The 26,173-nt window shown below is 59.0% G+C and overlaps 1 protein-coding gene across 5 annotated transcripts; it reads left to right on the forward strand.

Annotated features, from left to right (window-relative positions):
- The first annotated feature begins 3,783 nt into the window (after nucleotides 1-3,783).
- On the forward strand, nucleotides 3,784-14,199 carry LOC134508903 (maternal embryonic leucine zipper kinase-like). Of its 5 annotated transcripts, none has more exons than XM_063321067.1 (8): nucleotides 3,787-4,400; nucleotides 4,811-4,964; nucleotides 5,256-5,341; nucleotides 5,807-5,923; nucleotides 6,408-6,551; nucleotides 8,131-8,199; nucleotides 9,083-9,181; nucleotides 13,839-14,199. In XM_063321067.1, the coding sequence occupies exons 1-8, from the start codon at nucleotides 4,266-4,268 to the stop codon at nucleotides 13,851-13,853; spliced, it is 819 nt and encodes a 272-aa protein (XP_063177137.1). In that variant the 5' UTR covers nucleotides 3,787-4,265; the 3' UTR covers nucleotides 13,854-14,199. The 5 variants fall into 5 exon arrangements, 4 of the variants coding, with proteins under 4 accessions (XP_063177139.1, XP_063177137.1, XP_063177138.1 ...); XM_063321068.1 differs by lacking the exon at nucleotides 13,839-14,199 and adding an exon at nucleotides 10,613-10,635; XM_063321069.1 differs by lacking the exon at nucleotides 5,807-5,923 and having other exon boundaries at nucleotides 3,784-4,400.
- The last annotated feature ends 11,974 nt before the right edge of the window (nucleotides 14,200-26,173 follow it).

The raw sequence follows: 26,173 nt of genomic DNA on the forward strand, positions 1-26,173 counted from the left end.
GCCTGGTGGAACATGTGACTTCTGTAGAACGTTTGTCCTTTGGAAGCCTCCCGGACACATTGCCTGTTTCCTGAAGAAAGACCTACATTTCTAAAAGAAAGTTTCAGTTCTCTCCCGAATAACAAAGGCGAAGGCGGCTGTTTCGGGGACAGAGAGAATGGGGCCATTCTTTTAGGGCAAGACAAATGGTATCTCTTCTATTTGGGGCAGAGCCAGCGGTACCCATCGCAGAGCACTCAGTGCAACGCTTTTTCCCTCCCTCTCTCTCTCAGCTACGTGGGAGCCCCTTCTTCCCGTCGGAGATGAGCGACTTTGTCCTCGCCATCTTGAAAAACATGGCGGACCCCAGGGTCTCTGACACCCTGCTGGTTGCCAGGGTGCTGGAGCTGGTCTTGAGAGGCTCGTGCTCGGAGCTATACGGGGTAGGCAGTGTGCAGCCGGGTTGCCCTGTGTGCGTGGCACAGCTAGGCAGGGCAGCGCGTGCCGCTCTGCCCCGCAGCACGCAGACAGGCCACCTGTCCCGGCCCTGCTGGGATCAGGAGGCGTGATCAGCAAGCCTTCCACCTGGAGAGGCATCCAGTACACCTGGAACTGACTGCCCCAGGGGTGCAAACACAGCCCTGCTGTTAGCAAAGCACATCCCTGAAATGTTATTAGTAGCTAGGGTTGGAAGGCCTTACGGGAGTTCTCACAAATAATGAAGATTCTATCCCCGACTTTATCAGGCATGAGCTAATTAAAAGAACTCCTCATCAAGGGAGGCAAGTAGTGCATCATTCTCCAGGAAGCACGTGGAGCGTAAGGACCTTGAGGATGGTACTAATCTCCGTGTTTTGAGACGTTTAGCCGACTTGTCAGGAAAGTGAAAATTCTTAGTGTCCCAAGCTGAACTACCTTCATTAGAATACTAAAAATCACGCCCATAGGTCAAGACAACCCTTGCCCAGGTGAAGACCCTTCCCTTGAGCATGTGTGGTAGCTGTAACTTGACGGTGTAACTGTATGTGAGTTACTAACCAATCAAATAGGGGTGGGAGGTACTAACGTTCTAGCGATGTTGTAAAACGTGTATAAAAATCACACGGAGAGTTCTGATGGCTGTGCATGACAGGAGGAGGTATCCCCCATGCACCCGGTGCTGTAAATAAACTAATGTCGGCTTTCTAAACCCCAGAGCTGGTTTAGAGAGCGATAATTTCATTATGGATGTAGATAACCCTCTATTTGCCATGGCCCGATCCAGACGGCACTGGGGAAGGGGGGAGCTGCAGAACACCGGCAGTACGTCGATGACATCATTGTGTGGGGTAATACAGCAGAAGAGGTTTTTAAGAAAGGTAAGAAGGTAGTCAAGATTATTTTGAAAGCAAGTTTTGCTACACAAAGAGCCTGAAGTAGCCAGTTCTTAGGAATCGGGTGGCAGGATGGGTGTCGCCAGATCCCAAGGGATGCCATTAACAAAATAACATCTATGTCCCCACCTACGAACAAAAAGGAAGCACAAGCCTTTTTAGGTGTGCCAAGGCTTGCTGATCACGCCTTGGGTCTCCAGCCGACGAACCAGGTTCCGGATGGGAATCGGGAACTCTCGGCTGGTGCGATACTGTCGCTGATGCACCCCTGGTACCATGAGCCGGTGATTAAGGACTCTCTAAGACTCGGTTTTGGAGTGTCAAAGGAGGCATTCTTTATTGCAGCGCTGGGCGCACAGGGGATCGCTCCGCCTAGAGCGCGCGCCGAGTTGCTCAACTACAAAGGCTACAAGCAATCAGAATATACATATTAATTACATTTCCCAGAAATGACTAACATACTCCTATTAGCACCTACAACTCATTAATATGTAAATGTCCCTGATGCATGCGCATCCGTGTCCGTTGGTGGTCTTCCAGGGTCCTCTGGTGGTCGTCAATAGTCTTCCTCACCGTGTCTGCTGGTTGAACTCGGGTACAGTTGCACCCGCGCACACTCCGTTCGTCTTTTGGCTTAGTTTGCAACTCCAGTTCTCACCAAACTAGCTTATTCTAGCATCTCTCCCATCTGCTCTCCTCAAGGATACAACGTCTCAAGACTTCCTTGTATCCAACTAAACCCAGCAGACGTCTAACCCATGCGCTTACAAAGCGTTTCAAACTTAGCTACGTTACTCCAGTAAGGAGGGAACCAGATGTTCTTTTCAACCGGGTATCAGTGAGGCCTGAGGGGCTTTCCACCCCAGCCTTTTGTGCTGTTCCAGGCTACTGTATCACCAGCGAGGGTATCACCCTGGCAGCAGCCACTGGGTGTTCTTTCACCTTCTTTAACCTTTAACCTGTTCTTTAACCTTCAGCAGTCCCGCCACAGAAGGGTCAGCTGAAAGACCAGATAAGGCAGGCAGCTGTGTCATGTCCTCACTCCCTCCAGCTGCCATACCAAAAGCCCACCCATACGCTTTCGGGTCTTTGAAATACCCTCTCTTGAGATAGTTTACGCCAAGGATGCGCGGAGCGCCTGGGCCAGTCACAACGGGGTGCATCTGCCATTTATTCCCAGGCCGGCTCACTTTGGCCGAACTACAGTCAGTTCTTGAGACCTGTCACACCAGAAACAGCAACAGATTTTGTTCCTTTATGATTCAATGGCAACAGGGTACACTGTGCACCGCTGTCCACCATGTCTTTATGCTTTTGTGGCTCTAATACGCGAGGACATCGAATCCACAGAGCCCAATAAACTCGGTTATCCTCTCCTCCTCCTGGCTGGAGGCAGGGCACCTCTGATGTTGAGGACAACACCTACAGTTAGCAGATGAGTTCCGACCCGGACTACAGAACTCCTCCCTGGGCACTGGAGCAGCCACCCTCCTGGAAGAATTCACAGAATCTTCACGATTCTTTCTTCTATCTGTTTTACCTTGCAACTAGTGCCTGTTGGGCCGAGGTAGGTCCTTCATCCCACTTACTCGCGTCTTCTCCTAGTCACAGAGGTAAAACCACAAGGTATCTCGTAGCGTCTTCTTTTTCTTCCAAGTGGGTCTCGTAGGAGGGCATCTTCTCCTAACGGCTGCGACATGGGTCCGTGCAGGTGACAAGCGGGATGTTTCTTCCATACTAGACGGTTTCTCAAACAGTTTCTCATTTTTCTCAATCATCCTCTCAGTTTAATCAGCTTCCCCACTGCTGAGCCGGCCAGGGGCAGCGGGCAGGGACCGGGGACTCCGAGGGCAGCAGGGCCGGGACAGGTGGCCTGTCTGCGTGCTGCGGGGCAGAGCGGCACGCGCTGCCCTGCCTAGCTGTGCCACGCACACAGGGCAACCCGGCTGCACACTGCCTACCCCGTATAGCTCCGAGCACGAGCCTCTCAAGACCAGCTCCAGCACCCTGGCAACCAGCAGGGTGTCAGAGACCCTGGGGTCCGCCATGTTTTTCAAGATGGCGAGGACAAAGTCGCTCATCTCCGACGGGAAGAAGGGGCTCCCACGTAGCTGAGAGAGAGAGGGAGGGAAAAAGCGTTGCACTGAGTGCTCTGCGATGGGTACCGCTGGCTCTGCCCCAAATAGAAGAGATACCATTTGTCTTGCCCTAAAAGAATGGCCCCATTCTCTCTGTCCCCGAAACAGCCGCCTTCGCCTTTGTTATTCGGGAGAGAACTGAAACTTTCTTTTAGAAATGTAGGTCTTTCTTCAGGAAACAGGCAATGTGTCCGGGAGGATTCCAAAGGACAAACGTTCTACAGAAGTCACATGTTCCACCAGGCTTCTTTTATTTTTTTTCTTCTTCCTGTTCCGCTTGTGGCTTTAGGCCGACACGCCTGTACGCAGGGACGTCAGAGGCCTGGCAGGGGAATGGCCGCCCGCAGCCAAGGCAGACCGTCAGCCCCCGCCCGGACTCAACAGAGCAACCCCCGTCTTTCTGTTCGCTTTCCCCGCCTGCCCAACGCTGCTCCCGGGTGAAGCGGGGCCGGCGCCGGGCGGTGCCGCGAGCGGAGCGGGCGGGGCCGGGCCTGGCGGCGGGAAGGGCCTCCCCTCAGGGAACGGCGGGCCCGCGGAGCGTTCTGGGAGCCGTAGTCTCCCCGGGGCGGTAGGCCGGGCGCCATCTTGTGCGCGGCGGCAGGCCCGGCGGCGCGGCTCCCACGCCAGCCCCCACCGGCGGTAGGGAGCGGCAGCATTCCCGGGGGGAGCGGGCGCCGTTCCCCGTCACCTGTCGGGACCGGGTGCCTGGGCAGCGGAGACCCTCCCGCCATGGCGACGCCCGCACGCCCAGCTCCTCCTCGACCTTCCTCCCGTCATGCACCGCGCGTCTCCGCCTGTTCCGGCCCAGCGCCGCGCGGTGATTGGCCTCTCGGGCGTCCTACCCGGAAGCGGGCGCCGCGGCAAGAGATTTGAACGGCAACGGCCGCCCCGGGAGGCGGCTGCCGAGCCGGTGAGCGTACCCTCCGGGCCCCGCTGCCCCGCAGCCCGTTAGCGGCTCCCGGCGGGTCTGCTGGCGGCAGGACTCTGGGGGGGCTGGGCGCCTTTCGCCGGGCCGCGCGGGCGGGCTCGCGAAAGGAGGCTGCCGCCGCGGCGTCTCCTTGGGTCTCGTTCGTTGCCCCGCGGAGGATACCGCCGGGTCGGGCGTGCTTGCCTCTTCGGCAGCGCAGTCGCCCGCTCTCGCTGGCAAGCGTTAGTCAGGAGCCGCCGTAAGACGGTAGCCGCCTGTGCCCGGGGCCTGCGGGCGCTCGGGCTGCCCCGTCTGGTGAATTTCCCGCTGGGGGTGTAGCGCTTGGTCATCAGCGCAGGTCGCCCCCCGCCCCGGCCCGCGCTGGGCTGCAGTAAATGCGTTTTCCGTTCCAGAGTCTGCTCAGCGTGGAGAAGCCCAAAGGCCGGCTGCAGTTTCTCCTCGCAGGGGCTGAGAAGAATTGCCGGGTCCCCGTTCCTCTCAGAATGGCTTTAGGTGATTATGAGGAAATTCTCAAGTGCTACGAATTACATGAAACGATTGGAACAGGTAGGCCTGATCCGTGGGCACAACCCGATGCGCGCGCCCTGTCTGACCGCTCTCGTGCTTCCCTAAGCACACGTTAACTGTTGCTGTCGAAGGCACGGGGCACGTTTCTGTTGTGTATTTTGCGTGGCAGAGCTCTGGCAGTGTCACTGAAAGTTGGCGTCAGTGATCGCTTCTTGCTCTAGTGAAGACGCTGCCTGCTGTGTGTGTGACACATCCGCTGCCCCTGTGAGATTACAGGCAAGAAAACGTGTCCTCACGCTGAGCTTTCAACGTCTCTTTTTCCAATCCTAGGTGGGTTTGCAAAGGTGAAACTCGCACGCCATCTCCTCACTGGTGAGAAGGTTGCCATAAAAATCATGGACAAACTTGCTCTGGGGGTAAGCCATGAGATACTTACAAGTTGGTGGGATCTTCCGCTGCCCTTGCGGAGTTCTTGAGAACACAGGGGTGCGACGTGTCAAAAGGCAGCCTGCCTGCCCTTTGGGCTATTGGTGGATGCTGTAGTCTTGAAAGAATATTAATCTCGTGGCCTCTTGTGGGGAGGGCGACATTCTCTGGCTGTAGAATTGAGGAAGTTACAGATTATTACAGTAATTTGAACAGAACGCTGGTGAGAATACTGGCTGTTTTTCGGCTGCCCCTCTGGGTTCGGCTGATCAATGTGCCGGAATTGTAGGAGAGTAACGGCAGAGCTGCTGCTGGGTTGAATTTGGGCACTTGAATCGGGTGCTGTCATCTTCGCGCTGTGGAACTTTGTATTGCACGGTAGTCTGGTGCTTACTGTGATGGACAAGCCTTCCCAGTAGCTGGCAATTTCATGGCTTGCTGTTGTGGTCTCTTAGGATGACTTGCCTCGTGTTAAAATAGAAATTGATGCCATGAAGAATTTAAGGCACCAGCATATTTGCCAGTTGTATCACGTGATAGAGACATCTGAGAAAATGTTCATGGTCCTAGAGGTAAGCAACGGTGTTTCTCCTGTGGCAAAGGTTCCTGGTTTTCGCTGTAGCAGTAGCTGATAACAGAGTTCAAACGAAACAATTCTTAGGAAGTTCCCTGAATGATGTGCATGTTCTCTCTTCCTGTAAAAGCCGCTCTTTGCTGTTGACAAGAAGTGAAATAACTGTAATTGCTACCTTGTGCTTCAGTTATTTTAAAAGAGCACCAGGAGGGTACGTAGGGCCCCGGAACTCCGGCGTGGTTGTCACCTCCTGGGCAGTTTGTATGGCTGTGCCATTAGTGTGATGTATCTGTCGCAGCGCATCAGGCAATAGTCAGGCTCCTCGGCTGCTCTGGTCTGCTGCGATGCCGGCTGAGGGCACGTTTGGGGGACACCTGGGCGCTACCGTGATAACGCAGAGGGATGGAAGAGCGTCCTCGCACTGCTGTTTGGATTTCCTTACTGTATTCTCAAGGTATTCTCTTTTTCCTGTCTTTGTGCAGTACTGTCCTGGAGGAGAGCTGTTTGATTACATCATTTCTAAGGATCGCCTTTCAGAAGAGGAAGCTCGTGTGTTTTTTCGGCAGATTGTTTCGGCGATTGCTTATGTTCACAGCCAGGGATATGCCCACAGGGACCTCAAACCAGTAAGCCTGAAGAGTAGCTAGATTTGCATGAGTGATAACGAACGCTCGCTTTCATTTCTCCATTAGGAGCTGGAGTAAGTTATGCCTTCTCTGTTCTCTGGTGCTTAGAGCTCTTTATCTAGTGTCTTCTGAAAGAGCATTGTTTCGGCTTGCTACTGTGTTCCTCAGCTGAGCTGGATGTGTCTGTATCTGAGGAAGGAGCTTCCCTCGGCTTCCTCTGAAAGGGAAGCAGAACAACATGCTTCAGCTGTGAGTGGAGCGGAGAGAGGAATGTGACTTGGAATGTTACTTAGACGTTTTTGTTCTCCCCTTCGTTGCAGCTTGTACCTGTAGAGAGACTTTATGGTGCCACTCTGTTGTGCAAACCGCTGTATTTGCATGCCCAAAGGAAAAAGTGACACGGATAATTTAAACAAGCGGTGGTTAGAGAGAAGGTGCAGGGGGAGCTGCATGCGACTGGACCCATCCTGTGGCTTTGCTGTCATGGCAGGGTTTAGGGCATCATCATCCCTAAGCATCAGTGTAGGTAATGGAAGACCTGAGTCCCTTTCTCCTTGACGGGGTTAGAAATTTGCATTTTTACAGCTGCTGGCATCTCTGAGAAAAGCAACTGTTTTAGCGCACAAGCGTTTTCCTAGAGAGCTCCTGAAATCTTTGCCTCCGAAGAACTTCTCCCCAAACAAAGCATCGTATGTACCTTTGTGAAGGAGCTGGCTTTGCAGTTGGCGAGCGGACGGATTCATAGGCCTGTGTGATAACTCGGGTGGGAAGTGGCTTCTAGAGGCTTCTGTTGGAACCTTCCGCTCAAAGCAGTGTCTGACCAAGCTTCTCGGGCCTTATCCGTGTCACATCTTCGACCTCTCCCAAGGATGAGGCAGCACGATCTCTCTGGGCAATCTGTTGAGCCCTTCACTGTCCTTATGAGGAGAAAGGCATTTCCTTAGTTCCAGTCTGAACCTCTCTCCATGCCTGTTGTCTGTCAATTCTCCCACCGTGCGCTGCTGTGAAGAGGCGAGTTCTGTCTTCCTGCCCTCCGGGGAGGTATTAAAAGGCTGCCACGACATCTCCGCTGAAGCTTGCTCGTCTACAGGCTGAAGGAACACCTTTCCCCCAGCCTCTCGTTGAGCAAGCGCTCCAGCCCCCTGAGCACACTGCTGGCAATCCCCAGAGCTCACTTCAGTTGTATGGCCTTCCTGCGCGGGGGGCAGAAGCTGGTTGCGCTGTTGTCGCTGTGCTGAACGGAGGACTGGAGTGACTCCGCCAGCCGACTCGCTGTGCTCCTTTGAACACAGTCCGTGACGCTGCCGACTGCCTTTTCTGCCAGAGCAGGCTGCTGCCTCACATCCAGGTTGCTGTCTATCAGCCCTGCCCCACCCCCCAGACCCTTCTCAGCGGGTAGGAACTGGGATTCCCCATCTGGAATACGGGGTATGTTTGGTAACAACCGATCAAAATCTCCAGAGGAGAGATTTAGGTAAATTCTAGCTGCTAACAACACGAAGCAATAAGGCGAAAGAAAACGTGCTCCCTTGGATACTTAGGTTATAGAAGCACTCATTACCGCTTTCTCTGTTACCAGGAAAATCTGCTGATTGACAAGGAGCATAATTTGAAGCTGATAGACTTCGGACTTTGTGCCAAGCCAAAGGTAAGAGTATCAGTTGCTCTCCCAGAGTAGGGCTAAATTAGCTGCTGCACGCACATAAAAACCGCGCGTTTGACTTCAGAGGGCAATGCAGAGACTCGCCCAAAGATCCTAAATTCAAGCTGTTTGCGTAGTTGTCGTCCGGTCGTGTATGGAAACTTGCTCTCTTCATACTGTGCAGCGTAGTAAAATTTGAGAGAGAAAAACCGTGGAGTTTATCCAGCTTTGATTCCATGTCTAGAACGTGGTACTCGCCTTTGTTCATCTATCCAAACTGTTGTCGTTGCAATCCCTTCAAACTTCCTAAATTGTTGGGCCGTGGGATGGAGTCGGTCTTTTTTCCTTTTGCATACTCTTGCACCACTGTCCTCAGCCTCTCACTCCTGCTTTCTTTCTTGTTTTGCGTGAAGTCTGGTGCCTTGCGAGCCTCCTTATCTATGGTCTAAGTGGGGATTACGGTATGAGGCGGTATGAGGCATGTGGACCTTGTCGTGCCTCTACGAGCAGAGAAGAAGCAGCAGGGTTTTCAGGTTGATGGCACCTGTGCTGGCGGCGGCTGTCATCCGCAATACGTTACCATAGGAAATCCCGTGCCATTCCTAGTTGGATTTCATTTTCGCCAGCGAAATCCTTGTAGATTGAAGGTAATGCAGCAATTTAGTGACCTAAGGGGAGGATACTTGTTTTACTGGTGCTCTAGCTTGAGTGAATGGAAAATGGAGTTTGGGTTGCGCGCTCGCACTTGGAATGTAAGCATTCTGTCCAGAATTAAGGAGCCTGCTTCTCATGAGCTGCATGTGGGCTTTGCCAAAGGGGGACAATGTTACCTGTCTACCCTGTTTTGGATAGATCATGTTCGCAACTTCCACTTGCGTTTATGTTGTAGGCGGATATTTGGAGCATGGGAGTCCTGCTGTATGCTCTGCTGTGTGGCTTTCTCCCCTTTGATGATAACAGCCTCATGGCAGTCTACAGGAAGATCACGGTAGGTATTGGTGCTGGAATACGCTGGGAACAGACATTGCTAAGCATTACAAGAGGTCTTTGCTTTCCTGATGGCAGAACCTGTTGAGCTGTGCCTCGTGCGAAAAGGCATAGCTGCTGCATCTTGTTACACTGTGCTACTCTTCCTATCAATATTTTGTGGGTTTGTTTCTGTCTTCAGTTGTCCTTTGCAGTACTCTAGCTGGGTCCTGTAAGAAGGTAGGAAACTGAATTTCAGGAGAAGCATTGTCTTGCTGGTGGGCTGGATTTTTGTGTCCGAGCCTTGATCTGGCTTCTCCCTTTATTGTATGGAATAGAATTGCAACTATGTAATTTGATTTGCCAAAAATAATGTTCTTGCACGTCAGCTATTCTCATCACAGAATCCCAGATTAGCAGGGGTTGGCGGGGACCCCTGGAGATCATCCCGTCCACCCCCCTGCCAGAGCAGGGTCACCCCGAGCAGGCGGCACTGGAACGCGTCCAGGCGGGTTTGGAATGTCTCCAGAGACGGAGACTCCACACCTCTCTGGGCAGCCTGTGCCAGGGCTCTGCCACCCTCAAAGTAAGGAGGTTCCTCCTCATGTTGAGGTGGAACTTCCCATGGTCAAGTTTGTGCCTGTTACCCCTTGTCCTGTCCCCGGGCACCTCTGAAAAAAGCCTGGCCCCATCCTCCTGGGGACTCTTGTGATTGGCCCAGGCGCTCTGTGCATCCTTGGCGTAAACTATCTCAAGAGAGGGTATTTCAAAGACCCGAAAGCGTATGGGTGGGCTTTTGGTATGGCAGCTGGAGGGAGTGAGGACATGACACAGCTGCCTGCCTTATCTGGTCTTTCAGCTGACCCTTCTGTGGCGGGACTGCTGAAGGTTAAAGAACAGGTTAAAGGTTAAAGAAGGTGAAAGAACACCCAGTGGCTGCTGCCAGGGTGATACCCTCGCTGGTGATACAGTAGCCTGGAACAGCACAAAAGGCTGGGGTGGAAAGCCCCTCAGGCCTCACTGATACCCGGTTGAAAAGAACATCTGGTTCCCTCCTTACTGGAGTAACGTAGCTAAGTTTGAAACGCTTTGTAAGCGCATGGGTTAGACGTCTGCTGGGTTTAGTTGGATACAAGGAAGTCTTGAGACGTTGTATCCTTGAGGAGAGCAGATGGGAGAGATGCTAGAATAAGCTAGTTTGGTGAGAACTGGAGTTGCAAACTAAGCCAAAAGACGAACGGAGTGTGCGCGGGTGCAACTGTACCCGAGTTCAACCAGCAGACACGGTGAGGAAGGCTATTGACGACCACCAGAGGACCCTGGAAGACCACCAACGGACACGGATGCGCATGCATCAGGGACATTTACATATTAATGAGTTGTAGGTGCTAATAGGAGTATGTTAGTCATTTCTGGGAAATGTAATTAATATGTATATTCTGATTGCTTGTAGCCTTTGTAGTTGAGCAACTCGGCGCGCGCTCTAGGCGGAGCGATCCCCTGTGCGCCCAGCGCTGCAATAAGGAATGCCTGCTTTGACACTCCAAAACCGAGTCTTAGAGAGTCCTTAATCACCGGCTCATGGTACCAGGGGTGCATCAGCGACAGTATCGCACCAGCCGAGAGTCCCCGATTCCCATCCGGAACCTGGTTCGTCGGCTGGAGACCCAAGGCGTGATCAGCAAGCCTTCCACCTGGAGAGGCATCCAGTACACCTGGAACTGACTGCCCCAGGGGTGCAAACACAGCCCTGCTGTTAGCAAAGCACATCCCTGAAATGTTATTAGTAGCTAGGGTTGGAAGGCCTTACGGGAGTTCTCACAAATAATGAAGATTCTATCCCCGACTTTATCAGGCATGAGCTAATTAAAAGAACTCCTCATCAAGGGAGGCAAGTAGTGCATCATTCTCCAGGAAGCACGTGGAGCGTAAGGACCTTGAGGATGGTACTAATCTCCGTGTTTTGAGACGTTTAGCCGACTTGTCAGGAAAGTGAAAATTCTTAGTGTCCCAAGCTGAACTACCTTCATTAGAATACTAAAAATCACGCCCATAGGTCAAGACAACCCTTGCCCAGGTGAAGACCCTTCCCTTGAGCATGTGTGGTAGCTGTAACTTGACGGTGTAACTGTATGTGAGTTACTAACCAATCAAATAGGGGTGGGAGGTACTAACGTTCTAGCGATGTTGTAAAACGTGTATAAAAATCACACGGAGAGTTCTGATGGCTGTGCATGACAGGAGGAGGTATCCCCCATGCACCCGGTGCTGTAAATAAACTAATGTCGGCTTTCTAAACCCCAGAGCTGGTTTAGAGAGCGATAATTTCATTATGGATGTAGATAACCCTCTATTTGCCATGGCCCGATCCAGACGGCACTGGGGAAGGGGGGAGCTGCAGAACACCGGCAGTACGTCGATGACATCATTGTGTGGGGTAATACAGCAGAAGAGGTTTTTAAGAAAGGTAAGAAGGTAGTCAAGATTATTTTGAAAGCAAGTTTTGCTACACAAAGAGCCTGAAGTAGCCAGTTCTTAGGAATCGGGTGGCAGGATGGGTGTCGCCAGATCCCAAGGGATGCCATTAACAAAATAACATCTATGTCCCCACCTACGAACAAAAAGGAAGCACAAGCCTTTTTAGGTGTGGTGGGTTTCTGGAGAATGCACATGCCAGGTTGTAGTCAGATTGTGAAACCTCTCTGTGAAGCGACTCGAAAGAAAAAGGAGTTTACGTGGGCTCCTGAGCAACGACAGGCCTTGGAGGCAAATTCAACAAGAGACTGTGCGTGCAGTAGCCCTTGGAGCACTCCAAACAGGATGGGATGTTAAAAATGTGCTCTGTACAACAGCCAGGAACAATGGCCCTGCCTGCAGCCTCTGGCAGAAAGCAGCAGGGGAGACTCGAGGTCGACCCCTAGGATTCTGGAGTCGGGGATGCAGAGGATCCGAGGCCAACCGTACCCCAACTGAGGAAGAAATCTTGGCGGCATATGAAGGAGTTGGAGCTGCTTGAGGGGTAACTGGTACCGCTCCTCCTGGTGCCCCGATGATCAGTGCTGGGCTGGATGTTCAAGGCTAAAGTTCCTTCTGCTCATCAGGCCGCTGATGCTACCTGGAGGAAGTGGGTTGCCTTAATCGCCCAGCGAGCTTGAATAGGAAACCCAAATCGCCCAGGAATCGTAGAAGTGATCACAAACTGTCCCGAAGGCAGAGACTTTGGAATGCCACCAGAGGAGGTGGTGACCCGTGCTGAGGAAGCCCCGCCGTACAATGCGCTCTCAGCTAATGAGAAGGCAAGTACGCCTTGTTCACTGATGGGTCTTGTGTATTGTCGGAAGGCATTGAAGGTGGAAAGCTGCTGTGCAGAGTCCTACGCGACAAGTCGCAGGAGCTGCTGAAGGACAAGGTGAATGGAGTCAATTTGCAGAGGTAAAAGCCGTCCAGCTGGCCTTAGACATTGCTGAACGAGAAAAGTGGCCGACACTCTATCTCTATGCCGACCCATAGATGGTGGCCAGTGCTCTGTGGGGACGGCTGAAACAGTGGAAGCAGAGCAACTGGCGGCGCAGAGGTAAACCCCTCTGGGCTGCTGAAGTATGGCAAGATATTGCTGACCAGCTGGGGAAACTAGTGGTGAAGGTACGTCCTGTAGATGCCCATGTACCCATGAGGCGAGCCACTGAAGAACATCGAAATAATCAGCAAGTGGATCAGGCTGCTAAGATTTTCCAGACACGTTTGGACTGGGAACGTAAAGGTGAACTGTTTTTAGCTCGGTGGGCCCATGACACTTCAGGTCACCAAGGGATGCAACATACAAATGGGCTCGTGACCGAGGGGTGGATTTAACCACGGATGCTATCGCGCAGGTTACCCCTGAAAACGCGCGAAACATGCGCTGACATCAAGCAAGCTAAACGGCTGAAACCTTGGGGGTGTGGGGGATGATGGGTGAAATAGAAGTACGGGGAGGCCTGGCAAATAGACTACATCACACTCCCTCAGACCCGTCAGGGTAAGCGTTACGTGCTTCCAATGGTGGAAGCAAGCACCAGACGGTTGGAAAGCTACGCCGTACGCCACGCCACTGCCCGCGATACCATCCTGGGCCTTGAAAGGCAAGTCTCGTGGCGACATGGTGCTCCAGAAGGAACCGAGTCAGCCAATGGGACTCATTTCAAACACAGTCTTATAAGTACTTGGGCCAAAGAACGTGGCGTTGAGTGGGTATGTCATATCCCCTGTCACGCACCAGCTTCCAGGGAAGTGGAGCGATACGATGGATTGTTAAAAACTACCTGAATGCAATGGGTGGTGGATCCTTTAAAACTTGGGACAAGCCTTTAGCACAAGCCACCTGGTTAGTTAACACCAGGGGATCCATCAATCGAGCTGCTCCAGCTCAATCAGGCCTTTTACGTATAGTAGAAGGGGATAAAGTCCCTGTGGTGCGTGAAAGGAATACGTTAGGGAAAACTGTTTGGGTTTTTCCTGCCTCAGGCCAAGGCGAACCCGTTTGTGGGACTCTTTTTGCTCAAGGACCTGCTTGTACTTGGTGGGTGATGCTGAAGAACGGAGAGGATCAATGTGTACCCCAAGGAAATTTGACCCCGGGTGGGAATACTTAATTCTGAATCGCATGATATTGTCATATGACACTAACGGTGTTCTATCAGTGTTTTTCAGGGTAACGCAGTAGTAATGAACCTGAACCAACTTCATCAAGTGTCATCCAGCAAAACTCTTTGAGATGGACATGCTACCCAGGGGCATGGCCCACAATGAATTTCATTCATCTTTCCTACCCTGAGAGTCTACTATGGTAGACGAAACGCTACAGTTATGAACTAAATGGACTCAGTGAACTTTTCTGTATAAAGTCAAGATATAACTGAGTAACCTCCGTCTGTCTGTCTGTCTGTCTATCTATCGATCTATGCGTGCGTGTAGGTTTGATAGATGAACGTATCAGTGATCTGAGCACGACGCAAACGGTATGGAATAAGGAGTGGAATGTCCTGGTTTGAGGTAAAACCAAACCAACTGTGCGTTCAGTCATTTTACTTCTGAGCTAGGCCTCTTCTCACTCTGAAATTAACAGCACGTTGTGCCGAAAACGGTTCGTTCTCGGCGCGATAAGACCAACGTTTGCAGCTTGTGCCGAGGAGCGGCACGCAGGGAGGCTCTTGCTTATACTTACTGCCGTAACACCCAAGCTCAGCTCATTTCGTTATTTGCCCCGTTGGAGGGTGGGAAGCGGAAAAGCGCAGAGGGGTCCCACCTGCGGGGAGGGGAGGAGCGGACGGGACAGGGGACCCCAAACCGGCCAACAGGGTATTCCAGCCCACCTGTCCCATGCTCAGTGTGAAAGCTGAGGGATCAAAGGGTCAGCTCGCTCTCTTCAATGGGCAGCGTCCCAGCAGGGCCCTGTCTGTTCGTCGGCCTGGGATCCCCACCCGCGTGCTCCCGGCTCCGGCTCTGGAATCCAGCTCCCACCCGTCGCCGAGTCCAGTCTGGGACTTCCCCAGTGCCTGCCGGTGACGGCATCCTGGGAGCCTGGTACGGCTTTGTATCTGCTGTATCTATTTCATGATTTCCTTTTTATTTTATTATTAATATCACATTAAAATGGTTTACTTTCTTCTAAACTCGTAAGTCTCTTTATGTCTCCTCCTCCTCTCCCTGTGCAAGACGTGGGGGGAGAGCATCTGTCGCCGGCCATCGGCCAATGTGGCCAAAACTGTGAGAGTTACCGACACCATTCCCATCCCAAACCCAAAGCACAGCGCTGCGCCAGCTGCCGCAAGAAGGTCGATTCCATCCCAAACGAAACCAGCACACAGTAACTCGGGATATCAATAATAATAATCAGTAATTTTAATATCAGTAAACATGTAGGTATGTTCGGGTTCCTCAGGCAGTCTCGGACCTGATCCTCCCCAACGATGGGAGGGATTCATGCTCCTGGCAGAGGTCTGGACGTGTTTCTGCAGGTGGGTGGTGGCAGGATGCCCTTTGACCACACAGCCGGGTTTCAGGCCTCAGGCCAAAGGGGCCGCAGAGTACTGCCTGCGGCAGGGGACGTGCGCAGAGGGACCGCAGGCTGCGGCCAGATCCGGCGGTGGGCTGACTCCCCTGGGAGAGCCCAGGTCCCAGCGGGGGGCAGGATGGGCTGCCCCTCCCGGCAGGGGTGGCGGGTCACAATGGGCCCTTGGTGACCTACCCTTGTGACAGCTGGTGATGTCCAGCAGCATGTGCACGGCAGCCCCACAGTGTCCCGGACACTCGTGAAGAGTGGACATGGGTGATCCGGCACGTGCGAGAGTCCCTGTGCGCAGAACGCGTGTTTCCCTGCGACCCCTGCCACGTTCCCCCCCCAGGGCCAGGGTGTCCCGCAGCAGGTAGGAGTGCGGCTCTGGGCCGGGCCAGGGCCACAGGGACCCCAGGGCACCCGGGCCCAGCAGGCCCTTCCGCAGGGGCCGGGGGCAGGAGAGCCGGCGCCAGGGCCGGCTGGGCGAGGGGGGACTGCCCGCTGGAAACGGCGTCCTGCAGGAGTTCCCCCCAGCCCTGCCCAGCCCCTGCCACCCACCACCTCCCTGCTCGGGCCAGGCCGCACCGCGCTGGGGCCGCTCGCCGTGGGCAGCCCCCTCCCCACCCTCAGCCCTCTCCTCTGTCCCGCAGGACGGCGAGCGGTTGCCCTCGGAGCAGCCCTGCACCGGAGGCGGCAGAGGACCAAAGGGCCGGGGTGGCCGCCGAGGACCATCAGCGGCCAGAAAGCCCCAGGCAACGCCGGGTGCAGAGCGAGGACTTGGGCTGCGCCAGCCTCCTCATGCTCCAAGCGGAGGAGGAGAAGAGCCCCGGCATCCCCGCCATGAGTGAGTAGCGAGAGGACCCCAGGGGACCACCTCCAGCCTCGGGGCAGAGAGCAGGGCAGGGAGAGGCCGCTGGGCCGGCGGGAGGCAGCGGTGCTGCCGGGCTGGGGCCTTTCCCGCCCTGCTGCCAGCACCATCCCGGGGGAGACGGGGCATCAGCACCCCGGGCCAGGGCTCGCTGGGAGCAGGGCAGCGGGCGCAGGGCTGGAGAGGGGGCCCCTCTCTTCCCTCTGCCTCCTGCCGCGGCTACAGCTCTCCCCGCGCTTGTTCCTCCTCAGGTGGAGCTGCTTCTGCCTTCAGCTGCTGGCTGAAGGGCGAGGAGAAGGAAGCCCACACCTACGTCTTGGCCTTCCTCGACGGCACCCAAAGGGTAACGGCAGCCTTTGCCAGGCAGGCTCTGCCCGCGGCTGCCAGCCGCGTGCTGCCGTGCCTGCTGCCTGCGCGCGGGCCCTAGGGGGACTGCTGGCTGTGCAGGGCTGCTCCCCCCCCGGCCCCCTGCGCCATCGCTGCACCCCTCGAGGCCCCGCTCCTGCTGGCCCTGCTCTGGCCCTCATCCGCCCTCTCTGTCTCTCTGCTCGCTGGCTGTCAGGAAGAGGCCTCCAAGGTGAGGTTCCTGGTCTCCATCCGCATGCTCTGCACAGCCTGGCTGCAGGGCAGGTACCGGCCCAACCTCAGATCAGTGCAGGAGCTGGTGGAGAAAATGGAGGTGAGGGCACCCAGCGGGGCCGAGGGAGGGGGGCAGCGCTGGCTGAGCGCCAGCCCAGCGGTAAAGACAGCACACGTGCCCTTGGGCACAGGGGAGGGCGAGACGGGCCTCCCTGGGCACAGCCCTGCCTGCCACGGGGCCAGTGCCACGCGAGGGGCTGCCCTGGGGGCCAGTGCCTGCCCTGCAGACTGGTGCTGGCCGCTGGCAGCCCTGCTGCTCCATCCTGCCCGTGCTCTCCCTCTCCAGGCCCTTTGGAAAAAGGAGTCTCCTCACAGCACGGATGCCGTGATGTGGCAGGAAGCCATGCTTGCCATCGCCGCAATGAGGTACCTGCCCCAGACCCTGACCTGGCCAGGGCCCCCCACGGCGTGGGCCTGCTGGCAGCAGGCATCTCCCATCCCGGCAAGACCCTGGCACCACTGCCTTTGGGCCTCTGCTCTCCCTCACGCTTGGCCCCCCATGGGTGCGCCAGATGGGAGGGCAGAGGCTGCCCGGGGGCTCCCCGCTACCTCTTAGCTCTTCCCTGGAAGGGAGAGGCAGGAGGCGGAAAGGGGCTCGGGCTCCCCCGGCCAGGGGGGTCCTCTCCCTCTGTCCCTGCCTCAGCGGCACCGGGGAAGGAGGACGTGCCTCCAGGCATCCCTTCCCCACCTCGTACGGGTACCACCCTGGGGACTGCCAGCCCCGACGCCTGCGACCACCTTCCCGACGTGGAAACCCCGGCATCCAACCGGCACCTTCTCTCCTTGCAGCGAAGACACTGAGGGCCTGGTGCACGAGCACTTCTGCCCCTGCATCCGTGACATCTGCTGTCTTGACCCAGCAGAGAACGGGGACGGTCAAGGCGCTTCCCTGGATGCTGCGGTAAGCGCGGCTTTGAGCTACGGGGAGATCCTGCCACTCAGTCCCCGCACACATTTTCCTAGCCGCCTCTGGCTGCAGGAAGACAACAGGGGAAGGAGGAAGAGCAGGGAGAGCCTGAGGCCTCTCCCGGGCGCAGCGGGCAGTTGAAGCCCGCCTCGGGTGGAAGGCGTTCAAGCCAGCTCCCTGCAAGGAAGAAGGGCCAGGGCAAGCGTGCCACCTGCTCTGTCCTCTTGCAGATCCTGAAGACTCTGAACAGAGTGCTGGAGGTGGTGATGTGTGGTGCTTCGCCGAGTTCCAGCCTGCTGAGATTGGAGATGATCTTGCAGGTGAGGCATTTGCCAAGAGCGGGGCTCTCGGGGTCTCTTCCTTGCCCTACCCGAAAGAGAGGTGACCTCCTGGAGTGTGCACGGCCCAGCCTGGAACCGGAGCAGCAGAAGGAGTCCCAGCATCCTTCCCCGCTCCCCTGCTCTGGCAGCTGGCGCTGCTGCCGCCCGCCCCGTGCCTGCTCTCCTCCCCAGAGGGCAGCAGGGCAGAGAGCTGCTGGGACGTGGCCTGGTGCGAGGGGAGTCCAGCCCTGAAGCTGCGGGGGCAGAGGTGCTGGCACCTGCCTGGGGCAGGCCCCCCTGGGGGTTCCTGTCGTCCCGCAGCGGGGACACGTGGCCATCTCTGGAGGGGCGTGTGGGAAGGGGCAGAGGTGGTTGGGAGGGTGGGATCCGGCTACCTCCCTGACTGCCGCAGGTCACCAGCTGTTGCCAATGGTCCCCGAGGCTGTGAGGTGGCCGGACCCTGATCCAGGCTTCCCCCTGTGCAGGGGAAGCCTCAGCAGCACATGGTGTTAACCCAGCAGGCGCGCGGCAGAGCCACCGCTCTGGCTCGTTTCCCAAGGATGACCATCTGCTTTTGCCTTCCCAGGTCCTGATGCCCCTCATGACATCCCCGGAGGTGGCTAGGCGCCAGAGGGTTGTGCGGAGGATTGTCAACCTCACCCAGTTCCTGAGACTCTCTTGCATGCGGGAGGTAAGGGGCGTGCCGTGCAGGCGACCTCTCGGCACCCCTCACCGCGTCCTGCTGCCCCAGCGTAGCCGGTAGCGCTGGGCTCCCCGCAAGGGAAGCCTGGCCTGAGGGCAGGGTGTTTGGCAATGCTCAGCCCTGCGCCACCATCTTTGCCCTTCCCTCTGGGAGCTGCTCCCTCCCGTGCCTTTTTTCCGGGAGCCAGCTCCGTCCCAGGGCGCAGAAGCGTTTTGCAGGCCCGGCCCTGGCAGCCCTCCCTGCCTCCCTGCCTCCCCTGGGCTTCTGCCCAGCACGCTGCTCGCCCTGAGACGGCTGCCGCAGGCTGGGTCTCCACGGGGCACAGCACAGGGCAGAGCCCTCCAAAGCTCTGGCTACTGCTCCGTCCTCTCTCCCACAGGACTTGCCCTGCGGAGACAGAAGGAGGTCCTTCTTCTGTAGGAAGCCTCTGCCATTCCTGGGGCAGCTGATGGGGCTCCTCACCCTGTGCTGCGCTGAGGAGGACCAGGAGATCAGCGATGGGGCTGCGCAGGCCCTGCGTGCCTTCCACAGGTTCTTCCTGCTGCGAAATGGTAAGAGAGGCCGGGGCGGGCTGGGGCCTCCCAGCCACAAGGACCCAGGCATGGCGCCACACCGCCTCGGCGCACCCCCTCTGCTAGAGGAAGGGGCAGCGAACTCCTGCGAGGCTGGAGCAGGGCAGCAGCTGGGGGCCTGTCCCGAGAACCCTTGGGCTGGAGAGCCTGTGGCAGCGGCACGCCCGGCCTTCTCTCCTCCTCCCGAGCAGAACGCCAGACCCCACGCTCCTGCCCTTCTGCAGCCCAAGAGGCGGTTTCCCCTCCTCCCCTGCCACCCCGGCACACCTCCGGCTCCCCACAGAATGGAGAGCCAGGCACAGAGCTCTGCTTCAGGCCCTCGCCTGCTGGCCCCAGCTCTGCCTTGTTCTGGCCACTCATGCTCTGTTTTGCCTCCTTCCCAGCCTACCAGGCAGGAAAACTGAGCCAGAACCTGGTGCTACGCGTGGAGCAGGCAACTGATGTCGCCCGCTGGGCCCCGGAGCACGTTGCCAAGGTGGTAACAAGCTCCTTCCTTGCTGGGGGTCTTGGCCGTGGGGCTGGCGGGAGGCTTGGGATGAACCAGTGCATCAGCCGCGGCGAGGGATGGCACGGCCTCCTGCCCATCAGGCTGCAGGGAGCCACCACCTCTCTGCAGGGAGCAGTCCAAGGCTTTAGCCCAGCGTCAGTGCCACAGCTCTGGCCATTCTGGCCACCGGCGAGCTCTGGTTGCTGGCAGAGCCCACGGTCCCTGCCGCCAGGGCAGTCGGTGTGACGCCTTTCCCCTCCCTCTCTCCCTCAGCTACTTCGGAGACGCTTCCTCCCATCTGAGAAGAGCGACTTTGTCCTCACCATCTTGAAAAACATGGCGGACCCCAGGGTCTCTGACATCCTGCTGGTTGCCAGGTGTCTGGAGCTGGTCTTGAGAGGCCCGTGTTTGGATCTTCTCGGGGTAGGCAGTGTGCAGCCGGGTTGCCCTGTGCGCGTGCCCTGCGGGGGCCGTTCCTTCCGCCCCGAGGCCAGGGCTTGCCGTGCCTGCCAGGCGTCCCTTGAGGCCAGCAAAGGGTGGCGGGAGGGAAGCAGGTCTTGGTGGCAGCGGGGGCCATGGCTGTGCTCCAGCCCGCTCCAGCCCGCTGTCTCCGGCAGATGGACGACCTTGTGGAGATCATCTATAGGCACCTGGTCTGCGTCAGTAGGCTGCAGCTCCAGGAGATCTTGACGTTCACCCTTCTCCGGCTGGCCAGCATCGACAGTTATGAGGTGGTCACTGGCCTGCTGAGGGTTTCCTGGCCCTGTGACAAGTACGTGGCCCATCAGCCTCGGGGGCAGCTCAGGACCTCTGGGGCCTGCCCAGGCAGAAGGGGTGGTGGCCGAGGTGGCTCCGCTGACAGTGTGTTCTGGCTCTGCAGCACTACCAGGGCCATGTGGAGCACGCTGGCCCAGGAGCCCGGCCTCGTGGCCGACCTGCTGAGGGTGCTGGTAGAGGTCGGTCACCAATGCAGCAGGCAGTACAGCATCGGGGGACACTACAGCTGCCAAGAACTCCTGACCGTGAGTGTCTGGACGAGGCTTGCCCCGTCCCACCCAGGGCTGCACGCCCCTCTCCAGCCCCTCCGGCCCACTCCACCCGCCCCCAAACCCGGCCCTCTCCAGGGTGTCTGGCCCAGGGCCCTCGGGCCACAGCCGGGCAGGGCAGCGCGTGCCGCTCGGCCCCGTGGTGCGCCGGCAGGCTGCCTGTCCCGGCCCTGCTGCCCGGACACCTCTGCAGTGAGAGCCGTCCCGGGCTGTTTCTGCAGGTGGCCAGTGCCATGCGCGAGATCTTCCTGGTGCCCGACAGCCAACGCCACATGTCGTTACTTTTTGATGAGCTCTTCATGGCAGTGCTCTTCCAGATCTCCTGCAGCCTGAACGGCTCACGGAAGGGCTGCTGCTGCATTGTCAGTGGGAGCGGGACACATCCTTCAGTGCTCAGGTGCTCCGGCACTCCTCGGGTGCCCCGACCCTGTCCCTGGTCTCTCCCCGGGCCCAGAGCCGGGGCCGGGGCTCCACGTGTGACCGCGCTTTGCTCTGCCCGCAGGAGCGCAGTGAGCACCATGCAAGCGCTCTTCCAGTGCCTGGGCGGTGCCTCCCTGGTTGAAGTCATCGGGAGTCAGGGGGCCTGGGACATGCTCGAGAGTGCTGAGACCTACCACAGCGGCGTCGCCATGCTGACGAGGTGAGAGCCTGCTCAGCCGCCCTTGCCTGCCCGGACGTTTCTCCCCTGGCAGGGAAGGGCCGCCCGCACGATCCCCGTCCTCATGGGCAGTGGGACGCCCACCTCTCAGCGCAGTCCCAGAGAGGTTGGCCTGCCCAGCTCGGTGCCACCAATGCCTTCTTCCCCGGGCCAGGGTGCTGCGGCATCAAGTACCGGACTGCTGCGCCACCTTGTCTGAGCAGGCGGTCAAAGGCCTCCTCCAGAGACGGGCCGTGCAGGACGTCGGCGCCATGGTGGTCTTCGTGGAGGTGGGCCTGCTGGCACGCGCTGCCTCTCTGAGGGCAGGCGGGGGGAAGGCAGGCTGCCTGCGTGCGGCAGAGGGCAGAGGGGAGGCGGCCAGGGCCCTCTGCGGACCCTGCTGCCTCCCGCCTGGGCTGTGTCCGGCCCTGGCGCCTTGCCCCGAGCCGTCCGGGAGCTCTGCTGGCTGTGCCGGGCTCTCACTCTGCTGCCGATTGCCTTTCAGCTCCTGGAGTACACCGACTTTGAGCACGTCAATGCCCAGGTCCTGTCCCTCCTCCAGGCCCACCTGAGCAGCGAGGAGGTGCTGCTGCGCAGGCTGGCAGTCAGCAGCCTCGTCACGCTGTCCGGGAGACCCAAGAAGGTGGGCAGGGGCCGCCGGGCACAGTGCGGGTGTCCGCCTGGGGCTGGGCTGCAGGCGCGGTGCGCGCAGCGGCTTGCTCGGGCTTTGCCAGGAATCGGGAGCGGCGGGAGCGCTGCCCGCTGTCCCTGCTGCCCCGTTCAGCGGCCCGTGAGCGCTTCAGGCCAGGCCCTGGGCTGCTCCGCACGCGCAGAGACCTCTGCCCGACCGGCCCCGCACCCTCCACACGCAGCGTGGGTCGGCCGGTGCGGTGCTCGATTGCGTCACACAACACAACGACAGAATCACCCAACGATAGGGGTTGGAAGGGACCTCTGGAGACCACGTAGGCCAACCCCCCTGCCAGAGCAGGTTCACCTAGAGTGAAACGGTGTGTTTCTCGTAGGCAGCGACACTGCAAGGCCTCCTGCCAGAGGTCACGCAACGACTGCAGGACGGTGACAGCGACGTCACGACAGGGGCCCTGGCTGTCCTCGGCAACATGCTCCGCGTGCTGGACAGGCAGACGGCTGGCCCCATCGCTCTGCAGCTGCTCAGGACGCTCCCACCCCTCTTTGAAAACGTAAGGCGGCGGGAGAGCGGAGGCTTGGATAGCATGCCCGGGGGCGCACGTGTGCCTGGCCCGGGGTGGCGCGTCCCTCTGCGCGCGTGCCCACTGGCCCGAGAGTTCTTCTCCTCACTGCAGAGGGAGAGCCACAAGCATTCGTCTCCTCACCGTGGGCTTGGAGGAGCGGGACTGAGGTCCTCCCCTCTTCCTTCTCTCCTCCTAGGAGTCCAGCGACGTGCGAGAGCACTCCATCCTCCTCTGCAGAGATGCGATGGGGGTGGCAGTCAGCAGCCACAAAAAGCAGACGAGGAAGGACGTGGGGAGGAGCCTGATGATGCCCCTGTTCTTCCACCTGCACGACAGGGACCAGAGCGTGGCTCAGGTGGGGATTTCTAAGCCCTTGGCATGTGCCGCACCTGGGGCCCTGAGGAGGGCTCCGAGCCCCCCGCTGCCTGCAGCCGCAGAGCTGGCAGCAGCTGAGGAGGTGGGCAGGGACGTGTCCTACCCCTGCCCTGCTCGGTCCAGCGGAGCAGAGCAGCAGTGCGCGGCCACGAAGACCGAAGCACTGGAGCCCCCCTGGGCTTCCCAGGGGCGCCTGCAGGTGTCTGAGGCCAGGCCTTGGACCCCCAACCCTTGCCACCCCCCTGTCCTGCCCAGGGACCCCCTGGCAGTCCTGTCCCCTGGGCGGCAGGGCCATCTCCCACTCTCTGCTGCTCTGCAGGCCTCTCGGGAAGCCCTGCTCGGAGCGGCCAAGCTCCTGAAGCGCAGGCAGCTCAGGAAGCTGCTGGAGACGGAGCAGCCATGGAGGCTCGGCGAGTGCCTGGTAAGGGCGGCCTCGAAGCCCCACAGCCAGACTGGAGAAGCCCCTCTCCCCCCACGCGTTGGAGCTCCCAGCTGGGCCCCTGCCCGCTGCGGCGTCCTGGGCGCGCGAGCAGGGGAAGGCAGGGAAGGCCAGCCCTGGGCACAGGGGGAGGCTCTGGGCCAACCCTGTCCCCTCCTGCTCTCTCCAGCTGGCAGAAAGCAGCCGCGGCGCGGGGGATTACCTGCGACAGAGCCTGCCGTACCTGCGGAGCCCACAGGAGCCCTTGCGCGAGGCGGCCGTCAGATTCATCGGTGAGCCACAACCCCGCCGCGGGTCCCTCCCTGCCCCGTGGCAGCTGAGCCCCAGCCACGGCTGCTGACGAATGCACCGGGCGCCTGCAGAGCCCCGACTGCCCCACGCGGGGCCGGGCGCCCACGGGGCTCCCTGCCGCCCTCTCCCACCCCTGCCCACGCAGGGGCAGCTGCTGGCAGCCTTGCGGGGTCCCTGGCCGCCGCCTTGGGCTTCACCCTCAGGGCACCGGCCTGGGCTCAGCCGGGCCCCAGGGCAGGCGGGCGCGTGGCCAGGCCCGTGGGGTCGGTGGGGGGCAGTTGGGCTGCTGGGGCGGGCAGGCCAGCAGGGTCTGTGACGGGCTGTGTGTGCCTAGGGCTCGCCGGGCGGCAGCTGAGGGATGGGCGCCAGGAGGAGCTCCAGGTCATCTGCGACGGTGAGCGAGGGCAGTGGGGTGTCTGCCGGGGCTGGCGGGGAGCAGGAGAGCCCCTGGTAGGGAGCTCCGGTCCCTGCCCCGGCCGGGGAGGGCTCTGCTCCCTGTGTGGGCAGAGCACAGAGACATTTCGGGGCCACGTGGGGCGCTGGTGGCCAGCACCTTCTGGCTGATGCCAACACCTCTGGCTCCCTCCTGGCCGCGGGAAGAGCCGGGGGGCCAAGGGGGGCCCTGGCCGGAGGGGTCCAGAGGTCTCTGTGCACCTGGGCTCTGACCTCGGCTCTCTTCCTTTCCGCCCCAGCCCTTGAAGGCGCGGTGAACAATGGCAGCATTTTCGTGTCTTCCCTGGCGGCTCAAACCCTGATGATTATGAAGGCAGTTGTGAGAGAGCCTCCCTCCAGGTTCCGCCTGCAAGCGCCGTGCTCCTGGCTCCAGAGGGCGTGGAGGAGGAGGAGCACAGCCGGCCTGCCTGCGTCTCCCAGCCGTTAATAAAAAGACTGTGGAATTTCATGTGGTGTTTGGGCTCTTCTTTCCCGCCCCGCACTGCCCTGCTGCGCCCCAGACACCCACGGGGACCTACTCTGCCGGGCCACCCCTGCACCGTGTGGAGCCCCAGCCCCCCCGAGAGCTGGAGGGGCCACATCGGGGGTGTCCAGGTATGGAATCGGCCATGCCGGAGCCCGTTGCTTCTCCATCACGTGCTGAGCAGAGCGGCAGTTCCTGGCCCAGGCACGCTCGGGGCGCTGGCAGGGGTGGAGAGTGGCCCCACCAGTGGTGGCAGCCCCACAGGAAGGCCAGAGGTGCTGGACGTGGCGACATCCACGTGTATGTGGGCTCGCGGGTCATGTCTCTATGGATTGGCCAAGCCTGAGATAGGAGGGTGTTAAGGAAAGCTTCCGCGCTGCAGTGGAATTGCTTTCTCTGAATAGAGGAATGAAAGACAAGTAAGCCCTTGACGCGTTTTAGGTCTCCATGTTCTTGTCAAGGCTAGAGCAGCATGTCGTGGTTTCACCCCGGCCAGCGACCAGGACCACGCAGCCGCTCGCTCACTCCCCCCTGCTGGGGTGGGGCCCAGAATCCCAGAATCCCAGACTGGCCGGGGTCGGCAGGGGCCTCTGGAGATCACCCAGTCCAACCCCTGCCAGAGCAGGGTCACCCAGAGCAGGTGGCACAGGATGGCGTCTCCAGGCAGGTTTGGAGTATCTCCAGAGCAGGAGGCTCCACACCTCTCTGGGCAGCCTGTGCCAGGGCTCTGCCACCCTCAAAGTGAAGAAGTTCCTCCTCACGTTTAGGTGGAACTTGCTACGCTCAAGTTTGTTTCCTTTACCTCTTGTCCTGTCCCCGGCCCCACTGAGAAGAGCCTGGCCCCATCCTCCTGACACCCCCCCTTTCAGTATTTGTAAGTGTTGATGAGATTCCCCCCTCGGCCGTCTTTATTCCAGACTGAAGAGACCCAAATCCCTCAGCCTTTCCTCATCAGAGAGGTGCTCCAGTGCCCTCAGCATCTTGGTAGGTCTCTGCTGCACTCTCTCCAGCAGTTCCCCGTCCTTTCTGAACCGGGGAGCCCAGAACTGGACACGGCGCTCCAGATGTGGCCTCAGCAAGGCAGATTAGAGGGGAAGGATGACCTCCCTCCACCTGCTGGCCACACTCCTCTTGATGCACGAGCTGGGCCAAGCAGTCCCCGCCAAGAGCCCCAGGGCTTCTCCCGGCCTCGCAGGGCCCCACGGAAGGCCCCGTGGGGCCTGGGGAGCCGCGGGGCTCCCCGGGGCTCCCCGCGGGGCCCGGCAGAGCCCCTCCAGCTGCCTGGGGAACAGCAGGGCTCCCCGGGGCCGCAAGCGGGATCCAATGCAGTCCCTCCAGCTGTCGGGGGCGGCGGGGCTCCGCAGGGGTGCGAGGGGGGGCCCGGCAGAGCAGGTCCCCTACGGGTGTCTCCGCCTCCAGCGCGCCTCAGCCTCTCCCCAGGCGGCTCCCGTTCAGTAACCGACCCGCAGCGCCTCAGCCACTCCCCTTCCCCGGCGGCGCCGGCATCAGCCACCCGCGGCGGAGGCCGGGCCGGGGCGGGCAGCGCGGAGTGCCCGGCCCCCCGCT

This window comes from Chroicocephalus ridibundus, chromosome Z (genome assembly GCF_963924245.1).
Source record: "Chroicocephalus ridibundus chromosome Z, bChrRid1.1, whole genome shotgun sequence".
Classification (NCBI taxonomy): Eukaryota; Metazoa; Chordata; class Aves; order Charadriiformes; family Laridae; genus Chroicocephalus; species Chroicocephalus ridibundus.